The sequence below is a fragment of the Taudactylus pleione genome, unplaced genomic scaffold (assembly GCF_031769625.1).
Source record: "Taudactylus pleione unplaced genomic scaffold, aTauple2 ptg000629l, whole genome shotgun sequence".
Lineage (NCBI taxonomy): Eukaryota > Metazoa > Chordata > Amphibia > Anura > Myobatrachidae > Taudactylus > Taudactylus pleione.
Window position 1 is genome coordinate 2,135,047 of NW_028285031.1, and position 10,960 is coordinate 2,146,006.

The 10,960-nt window shown below is 43.6% G+C and overlaps 1 protein-coding gene across 1 annotated transcript in view; it reads left to right on the forward strand.

Annotated features, from left to right (window-relative positions):
* The window catches only part of LOC148479219 (leukotriene C4 synthase-like), a 48,745-nt gene extending 38,235 nt beyond the window's left edge, over positions 1 to 10,510 (forward strand). Inside the window, exons 5-6 of the mRNA XM_088454740.1 lie at positions 6,181 to 6,262; positions 8,722 to 10,510. Of these exons, the coding sequence (XP_088310866.1) occupies positions 6,181 to 6,262; positions 8,722 to 8,857 (218 nt within the window). The 3' untranslated portion in view covers positions 8,858 to 10,510. The remainder of the gene's footprint in view (positions 1 to 6,180; positions 6,263 to 8,721) is intronic.
* The last annotated feature ends 450 nt before the right edge of the window (positions 10,511 to 10,960 follow it).

Below are 10,960 nucleotides of genomic sequence, written 5' to 3' on the forward strand. Positions count from 1 at the left end.
AACAAGTGATATGGAGTGACGAAACTAAGATATCGATATTAGGCAGTGATGGGAGAAAATATCGGAGATGTCGCATCGGGGAAGAGGTACATCCAGATTGCATTCAAGCGACAACAAAGAATCCTACAAATGTTATGATCTTGGCAGTTTTTATAAGCATTCAAAGTTGAAAAACATTCAAATTTCAAAAAGTGTCCGCAATTTTGGCCACCAGTGTGTGTGTGTGTGTGTGTGTGTGTATATTATATATATATATATATATATATATATATATGTATATACACACACACGCATACACTATGTAGACAAAAGTGATTGGACACTGACAGCAAATAGACCAATGAGATTTTATTGACCTCAGTACTTTGTATTTCCACCATGCGCAGTGGTTACTGCAGACACTCTTTTTGGCAAACTGTCCTCAAGTTCCTGGACAGCAGCGGGTGGTATGTTTTGCCATTCTGCCTTACGTACAGTGACCAACTGTGAAACAGAAGGTTGAGTCGGCCTCGAATGCATTCGTTGCTCCAATTCGTCCCAGAGGTTCTCAATGGGGTTAAGATCTAGACTCTGAGCTGGCCAGTCCACCCGGGTTACCGAATTTTCTGCATTCCAGTCCAGCGTCGGCCTGGAAACATCACTTGTGGCATTGTTGTCCTGATAAAAACATTTGTTGTTTCCATAGAACTGCAAGTGCATGGGCCTCCCTACCAAGTGTTCTTGTTGAAGCCACCACATGGGATGCAGTCGGGATGCCGATGGTCTAAATGCCGATCGCCGGCATCCTGACTGTTTAATCACGGCAAGTGTCTAATTAGGTTTAGGCTAGGGGAAGGGGGGGGGGGTTAGGCACCCCCCGGGAGACTTAGGTTTAGGCGGCAGGGAAGGGGGGTTAGGTTTAGGCACAGAGGGGGGATTAGGGTTAGGCACATGGGGGGAGGTTAGGGTTAGGCACCCCTAAGGAAGAGTTAAGGTTAGGGGAGGGGAATTAGAGTAGTTTTACTTACCTGAAGGACGATCAGGATTTCCTCCTGTGTCGGGCTGCCGTTGTCGGGATTAGCACCGTTTGTATGTATTCCCACCACATAAGTGCCCATTTTAACTTGTCTGCAATGGTATCATGGTATGCATTTCGGTTGCTCGGGGGTGTCCAATAACTTTTGTCTACATACAGGTGCGCCGACAGCAGCGTCGGGCCCAGATGAAAGGGGCGTGACCTAAACATGGGAGGTGTGGCCACACCCCCTTAGAAAATAAAAAACATTTTTGCAGGAAGGGGGCACTTTGAGCCCCTTAGCCTGGCGCATAGCCAGTGGGGGCGCGATCAGTGTGATCGCTTCCCCACAGACATGGAGACTGCTGCGACAAATACGGTGGGCCGTCAGCGCTCCTAGGGTGGGGTAGATTTACACCATTAGCTGCTACCTCGGGAAGTGTCCCAGCTTCATTAGCTGAAAGTAAAACAATTATTCCCTCTATTATAATTGTTTTACTATAGGAGACTGCTGTGGTTGCTGCTTTGCAGCCGCGAGCAGTCTCCCAGTGCAGCCCAGCACACAGCTGCGTGTGCTGGGCTGCTGTGATGTAAAACGTAGGGGGTTGGCGCCACACCCGGGCCCCTCCAGCAAGTCTGGGCCCGGGTAATTAGTACCCGCTCCCCGCCCCTGTCTACATAGTGTATATACACACTAACTATATATATATATATATATATATATACATATATACATACATACACACACACACATCCAACCTGAACCACCTCACGTTGCTTTTATCCCAGTCAGTGCAGGGGTGTCCAAATGCATAACAGGACAAGCAAACAGACCAATTAATTTTATATATATCATATGTAACATTAAATGGTCTGTTTGTTTGAGGTCTGGAAGGTTTTAGGGGGGTTAGGGTCCAGCGGTTGGTGTACGCTGGGCAGAACTTTGACCCGGGGAGCCTGTTCTGAGCCTTCTACTGGATGGGTTTGGACAAACACTTTACAGAGTGGTAACACTAGATCCCAGAAGACATACTAGGGAGCTGTGGTCCCGGTCGGACCTCCTGTTGGTGTACGCTGGGAAAAATTTTGACCCAGGGATGCTGGGCCTTCCACTGGATGGAATTTGGATGAAAACTTCACAGAGTGAAGGCAATTGGTCTGGGATACCTAATTTAATAAGATTTAAACCCTGTCAATGCGGGTAGTTCAGTCAGTATAGTCTGCTACCTCCTCCGGAAGCACCCGTGAATTGGCAGCACCCATTCACCATCGTGTGCGGGGACATAATTCCAATTTGTCAGTGTCCAAGTGGGACAGTCCCCTCAGATCAGACCAGTTGGGAGGTATGGCGGTGATGCATGTTTTGCCAACTTCATCAGATTTTTTATTTTTGCCATCTTGTTATTTTATAATGAGATCATTTGATGGAATCGGTTCAAATCCCGACAGCGGCTGGCCGACATGGGTAAAAATCCCGATCGTCCCCAGGTAAGTATTTACTAACCTAACCTCCCCCCCAACCCTCCTTAAGGGTGCCTAACCCTAACCTTCCCCTCAGTGCCTAAACCTAACCCCCCCTTCCCCACCGCCTATACCCAAGTCCCCCGGGGGGGTGCCTAAGCCTAACCCTAACCTCCCCGGGGGGGGGTGCATAACCCTAAGTCCCCCCCGGGAGCCCTAAACCTAACCCGGTCCGCGCTCTGCATCACTTCGAACGGGATGCAGGGCGCCAGTCTCCCGGCATCGGTAAAATGACATGCGTCTAGATTTAGACTGTCATTTAACCCTCGCCGGGATAAAGCAGTCGGGAAACTGGCCGTCGGGATTACATTCGCCGGCTTCCCAACTGCATACCCATTTGATTGTTTATTTTTTCTTTACATACAGAATCATTCTGTAGCTGCATTGAGAAATGGCTGGCACGGATATCTTTAGTGTGCACGCCACCTAGTGGACAATCTAGGATTCACCGTACTGTTTGTGCTGTTTAGTACACACAGGTTTTTACCCACAGTTGTTGCTACATCCAAGTTGGAGAATGGACCTCTGATGTCACAACCACTGCAGCAGGGCCGGACCACTACCAGTGTTACTATCCATGGGAATATAAACCTGTGGCGAGCGAAGCGAGCCCGTGCGGGGACACTCTTGTCCCCCGTTCCGAACCTTGCCCTTTGTCCTTTTGCCGCAGGTCACGTTTGTGACATCAGAGGTCCTCTACAGCACCTCGTTCTAGACCTAACCTTTTACCCACTGCTGTGCAAGCAGGGACGGGCTGATAGGGTTGTCGCCTGCAGCGCTGTAGCCTAGAAGGGCACAGCCGGTCAGACCGGCCCCTTAATCTCTGCATTGTTCCACCTCCCAGGCCTGTCAATAAGGGGGTGATCCAAGTGCCTGCGCTGCTGCAGAACTCAGCAGGGCGCAGGTAAAGAGGAGCCATTTCTCATCACCTTGCGGAACAACGTGTGTGACATCATGGAGTGACACAAAGGGGTGATGGAGTGACACATGGGGAGATGAAGTGACGGGGGGGGGGAATCTGGAGTGTCACATGGGGGTCTGTAGTGAAATTGGGGAACTGGAGTGACACGAGGGAGCAGAGTGACATTGGAGGTCTGGAGTGAGACAGGGTGTGATCTGGAGTGACACGTGGGGGCTGGAGTGGCAGGTTGTGTATATATATATATATATATATACATACACACACATACATACATATACAGTCAGGTCCATAAGGATTCTTGACAAAGGTCCATGATGTAGGACCGAAACGTCGGATTATATGCTGCTCTTGTAAGCTTTTTTCTAAGGATATATTAAAGGATATTTGTATGAAGCCTGGTGAGTGCCCCCCGGAGTTTTTATTCTCCAAACTATCTGGATTAATGGGACGGAGTCCTGTATGGGTTGGTCACCCCAGCAAGTGTTTTCTAACAACAAGTCGTGAGTGCAGACCTCTCCTTGGTTTTATATATATATATATATATATATATATATATATATATATATATATATATATATACACACACATACATACATACATATACAGTCAGGTCCATAAATATTGGGACATTGACAGAATTTTCAGATTTTGGCCTCTATTCACCACCACAATGGCTTTGAAATGAAACAAACAAGAAGTGATTTAACTGCAGACTTTGAGATTTAATTTGAGGGTAATTACATCCAAATCAGGTGAACGGTGTAGGAATTACAACGGTTTCTATATGTGCCTCCCACTTTTTAAGGGGTCAAAAGTAATGGGACAAACTAAACAATCCTAAATCTAACTTTCACTTTTTAATACTTTGTTGCAAATCCTTTGCAGGCAATTACAGCCTGAAGTCTGGAACGCATAGACATCACCAGACGCTGTGTTTCATCCCTGGTGATGCTCCGCCAGGCCTCTACTGCAAATGTCTTCAGTTCCTGCTTGTTCTTAGGGCATTTTCCCTTCAGTTTTGTCTTCATCAAGTGAAATGCATGCTCAATCGGATTCAGGTCAGGGGATTGACTTGGCCATTGCATGACATTCCACTTTTTAGCCTTAAAAAAACTCTTTGGTTGCTTTTGCAGTATGCTTCGGGTCATTATCCATCTGCACTGTGAAGCGCCGTCCAATGAGTTCTGAAGCATTTGACTGAATATGAGCATATAATATTGCCCGAAACACTTCAGAATTCATTCTGCTGCTTTTGTCAGCAGTCACATCATCAATAAATACAAGGGAACCAGTTCCATTGGCAGCCATACATGCCCATGCCATGACACTACCTCCACCATGCTTCACTGATGAGGTGGTGTTTTGGATCATGAGCAGTTCCTTTCCTTCTCTTCTCTTCCCATCACTCTGGTACAAGATGATCTTTGTCTCATCTGTCCATAGGATGTTGTTCCAGAACTGTAATGGCTTTTTTAGATGTTGTTTGGCAAACTCTAATCTGGTCTTCCTGTTTTTGTGGCTCACCAATGGTTTGCATCTTGTGGTGAACCCTCTATATTCACTCTTGTGAACTCTTCTCTTCATTGTTGACTTTGACACATATACATCTACCTCCTGGAGAGTGTTCTTGATTTGGCCAACTGTCGTGAAGGGGTTTTTCTTCACCAGAGAAGTAATTCTTTTGTCATCCACCACAGTTATTTTCCATGGTCTTCCGGGTCTTTTGGTGTTGCTGAGCTCTCCGATGCGTTCTTTCTTTTTAAGAATGTTCCAAACAGTTGATTTGGCCACACCTAATGTTTTTGCTATCTCTCTGATGGGTTTGTTTTGATTTTTCAGCCTAATGATGGCTTGCTTCACTGATAGTGACAGCTCTTTGGATCTCATATTGAGAGTCGACAGCAACTGATTCCAAATGCAAATGTCACACCTAGAATCAACTCCAGACCTTTTACCTGCTTAATTGATAATGAAATAACGAGGGAATAGCCCACACCTGTCCATGAAATAGCTTTTGAGTTGATAGTCCCATTACTTTTGGCCCCTTAAAAAGTGGGAGGCACATATAGAAACTGTTGTAATTCCTACACCGTTCACCCGATTTGGATGTAATTACCCTCAAATTAAATCTGAAAGTCTGCAGTTAAAGCACATCTTGTTTCATTTCAAAACCATTGTGGTGGTGAATAGAGGCCAAAATCTGAAAATTCTGTCAATGTCCCAATATTTATGGACCTGACTGTATGTATATATATATATATATATATATATATATATATATATATATATATTATATATATATATATACACACACACACACCCCAATACCTTATTTATGTAAGGAATTGGGGAATATAATGGCTGATGTCTGTTTAAAAGGCCACATACATTACATATATACACTTGCTGATTAAATAAGGGTCCCTGGGATTTATGCTGCAAAATCCAGTTAAGAGTAGGTTTTATGTGGAATAATGATTCAATACATAAAGTGATGTTAAGAGATGTGCGAATGACAGTAAATAATATCTGTATAAACAGTTAGTGGTAATGTAATTGCCTATAATCAGTGAGTTCTAAAGTCATCTCTAAAGTGAAAACTTTTGCATTGTAAGGAATAATGCATCCTCTACTGTAATTTACCATTATTATACTTTTGTATGGTATAAGATCTTATTGGCTGCGTTTAAGTCTACATTACATCAATATTTGGTAATTTACATTTTCTTCCCCTGTTATCAAGGAGCCGCTGCTGTCTGTGGCCTGCTCTATCTGTATGCCCGGTATGAATACTTCCATGGTTACACAAATTCTGCTCAAGGAAGGTATGTAAACTTGTTATGTATTATACATTGTGTGTAATCAGAAAATTGTGAAACTCCTGCTACATCGAAATGCCTTGCCTCTCTATTGCGGACCATGCAAATCTTTCTTAAGCTGCATACACACACAATGATTTTTTGAACGATTATCGTTAAACAATATCGTTTAATGATAATCGCTTGAAAAAATCGTTCACTTTCTGAGTCAAACGATGAACAATAATTGTTCATGCGCGTTCACATTTGTAGTTTGTAGTTCAGTCAGACTTGACAACTCAACGATTTTCATTAAGGGAATATGCAAAAATTGTAGTTCAAAAAAATCGTTCATTACACTTTAAAAAATCTGACAGAAAATCATTGGTAACAAAATCGATGTGTGTGTATGCAGCTTTAAGGTGCATACACACAACGATTTTGTTACCACCGATATCCTGAACGATTTTCTGTCAGATTATCGGTCAGATTTTTTAAAGTGTAATAAACGATTTTTTTGAACTACAAACTATTTTTGCATATTCCCTTAATGAAAATCGTTGAGTTGTCAAGTCTGACTGAACTACAAACGTGAACGCACATGAACGATAATCGTTAATCATTTTAACTTAGAAAGTGAACGATTTTTTCAACGATTATATGATAAACGTTCAAAAAAAATCGTGTGTGTATGCACCTTTAGCCTCTACCAGGGGTATTTATTGCAGCATCTATGGTGTTGGCAGAAAGCCCCCTGAAATTGACCCACCAGCTCCCTAGTATAGTGGCCCTAAATATGTAAACAATACTATGTAATCTATATAATAAGGCTGATTGCTGATAGAATATGTCAGCGCCAGTGAATGCACTTCCGACTGCAAACGTAATTTAAAAAAATTATTAAAAAAAAAAAAAAAACTACCCACCCCCATACAAGCACATACCCTGTAGTAAACTTACTGTACTATATAAATTGCTGCAGATACAAATTCAGGCTGGTTACTGGACAGGAGAGTGCTCGCTGTGCATGTCAGGTCCCGATGAAGAAAAATGGCGGTTGGCCAATGGCGAGGAAGGAACGGAGTGATAGAGGGGCAGGACAGAGAGGGGCAGGAAAGTTATGGGGGGGAGGAGGGTGTATAAAGTGTAGTGGGAAAGAAAGAAAAGCAAGGAAAAGAAAAGGACAAAATAGGGATTTAAAAATGGGGCAGAGTGTCAGATAGAGAAAGAGAAACAGAGAGGGAAGGAGAGAGATGGGGAAGAAATAGCACAGAAACAGAGATATAGAATAAGCAGGGGAGAGAGAATAAAAACCAGGCAATGCTGGGGACAAATACTAGTAATAAATAAGTGGGTGAAATAGATTAGTAGACTCCCTGTAACTGCAAACAGTATTTTCACTAGCAGGTACCTGCTGTGTTTCCACCACTAGAGGGAGCCATGCACCTCGATTTGTAATCCAGCAATTAGCAGGAACTTTTCTATAGCACCTATAGCGCTATATACTGTAACAAACTAATTCTGTCCTTAAAACATTCAGAAATGGCCGTTGCTACCTGGCTAAGGCAGCATTAATTTCCACAAATATGCATCACAGGGTAAAAAGCTGCTTTGGGAGGAAGAGTGTTTGCAGCAGCTGTCGCCATACTTCTCTATGAGGACGGCTATTTTAACAAGCTCTGAAAAGCGTAGCTTTTTTTTTCATCTTCAGATGGCGTTCGCTTGCTCCTACCTACTGGAAGAGGGTCCAGAGTGCACAGAGGGATCTATGTGGATTGCTCAGCCCTTCACAATGCAATCCAAGATCACTCCTGTGCATCAACACTACCAGGGCGAAACCCGGCAGTGTTTACTTTCGCTGCTACTGTTAACGGTCAAAGAGGCTGATTCAGCAATGCTGAATGCAGATTCCCGATGATCGGGAATCTACGTGTGCGCAGGACCCGTTCTGCGCATGTGCAGCCCCTGCTATACCACTGCCTGATTGATGGGCAGAGTCATTTACTTGGCGGCCCCCGTTTTTTACATAGGCATCTCCAGATGTGCCCGCCTCTCTGTAGGTAACAAATGCGCCTGGTATAGTAGTCATCACCATCAACATGTACTTGTAGCTCTGCTATACTGGCTCTCCTATTTTTGCTTACATTCTGTATGGGCTTCAATTAGGTCCTCACTGAATTATACCCAGGGCTGTAGAGAGAGTGGTGCCGGGCCCAGGTACTGTAGAGGGCGTGGCCTAAATGTGCAGACGTTGCCAATCCCCATACAAAAAAACTGAAGTAAATGTGATGAAATTAATTAATGACGATAGCCAGAAGCAGTGTATCAATAAGCATGAAATGTTTTCCGCAGTCTGGGACACAAGGCCATGCACGGAAGGCGCACGCAAGGTGTCTCTCCGTGCCGCACTGGGTGTCACCACCATACTGACACCACTGTATAGAATGCTAAACACTAATACTCAGTTATTCTGACTCTCCCTACAGGTTGAAGCCAATGTACATCAGCTCAACGTTTATCTGGATCCTCACTGGATTGTCTCTAACCGGCCTGCTAGAGTTCTTCTTACGCTCACAGCTTGGCGTCAGTATTAAGCAAAGCCTGTTCTGGTGGTTTTTATAAAACCTGTAACACATTCTGTACATCAAGTCCAACCTTTCAGAAATGGCCATTTTATGGATCCTGAGAAAGGAAAAGATAACCCTGGTATGACCTTGGGCACATGAGCCCCACAGGGGGCGCAAGAAACCAAATCAGACACATTTCGTGGCTCAAGCATCATGATTCCAAAGTCTTTCTCCATCTCCATATTAATTTCATGTACAGTATAAGTAGCCTATTTATTACCACAGCTTACGTGCGTAACACAAAAGCTCCATGCAGATTATTCTCATGTTATAAAGATAGGCGCCATGTCTTCAGTGCGAGTTCACGGATGGAGCCCAGAAATATAATAGGGGTCTTTCAATTGCTGTACTTAGGGGTAGATGTATCACACACACTGCCTACAGAGGACAAGTGGTGAAGTTACCCATAGCAACCAATCATCTTCTATATGTCATTTTAGAGAATATTTTTTATAAATGATAGGTAGAAGATGATTGGTTGCATCTCCCAGTTAGTGCTTTAGCACCCCTGGGTGGATGCCATGTGGACTTGTTCAGGCTTGTTACACCATTTCCTATAATTTCCCTCAGTGACCTTCCAGTGATACAGGGGTCTATGCATTAAGCCTTGGAGAGGGATGAAATGGATGGAGATAAAGTACCAACCAACCAGCTCCTGTCACTCTACAGCAGGAGTTTCCAACCACAGTCCTCAAGGCACACTAACAGTCCAGATTTTAAGGATAGTCTTAATTGAGCACAGGTGACTTAATTAATACCTTAGTTATTTTGATTTAACCATCTGTGCTTAAGCATGGATATTACTAAAACCAGGACTGTTAGTGTGCCTTGAAGACCGAGGTTGGGAATCACTGCTCTACAGGCTGTGTTTGAAAAATATCAAATATCTTGCATAGGCAAGACAAGAAGACTCCTTTCTGTTTGAAAAATGACAGGAGCTGATTGGTTGGTACTTAATCTCTCTCCACAGCTTAGTACATAGACCCCTTAGATTCGATAACAATTTGTCACACAGCAAGATGGCCGCCAGTCATCCATAATACCAGCACATGTAAATATAAATGCAGTTGAGCCTTTTGTCTCACACAAATACAGGCCTCAGGAAGATTATATGTCGATGGCTTGATGGTTATTATTAAACACACCTTACAAAGGATTGCAAACGCCCATCTCTCTTTATTACACCTTGCTGTTAGAGGGCTGGGCGGTTCCATACAACCAAGCACCCGTGTGGCTCTGCCCCAATCACACGGTTGATCACAAGTAGTAAAAAGGCCAAGTATGATATGGGAAAAAGCAAATGATCGTAATGGATTATTGGAAGCTTATAGGCAATTTGTTTCAGTTAATAGAATAGATTGTGAAATGTGCGGTTTATGCAGTGCCAGATTAAGGTCCACAAATATACAAAAATGAGCTTAATATACAGTATGTTCTGAAAGAGGTTACATACGGATTTATACTAAGGATGCTCATAGAGCATAGAGATTGCACCTAATGGGACAGAGATGCTGTAGCTATGGGGCGGCACAGTGTATAATAGGTATTAGTTATTATAGTACTGCACAGATAGGATTGTAAGATAATTATAGGTTCTGCAGACTGAGCATGTCTATGCCAAAACTGTGTTGGTTAATAAATTATTATTTCTGTGGTATACCGGTTGGAGTTTGTTTTTTATACAAGATGTTGGCCACCATGAATATCCCCCTAGACATAGGGGAGGGTACGCCCTCTATACTGGCTCTTTGGGTCACATCAGCACAAAGAGCAATAGGCAGTAGTATGAGCAAAGAACCCACATATAGGGCTGCACACACATTTACAATAGAGAGTTTAGGGTGAGACAATGCAATAGGCCAAGTGCATATATTCGGCCATGCCCATACGCTGGGAGCGAGCGGCCGCATCTAGCGAGCAGGTCTGAATGAGGCCCTTTGTTTGATACACATCATTATCAGTGCTCCCCTGCAGCGATGAGCCCGATGTGTACAACTCTGAATCATCCATAATTGCATAGTATTGGTTTTGGAGCATGCCAGGTGCAAACATAAAAAGGCCATACACTGTATGCTCTGCAAACGGACTTGCATCCAAT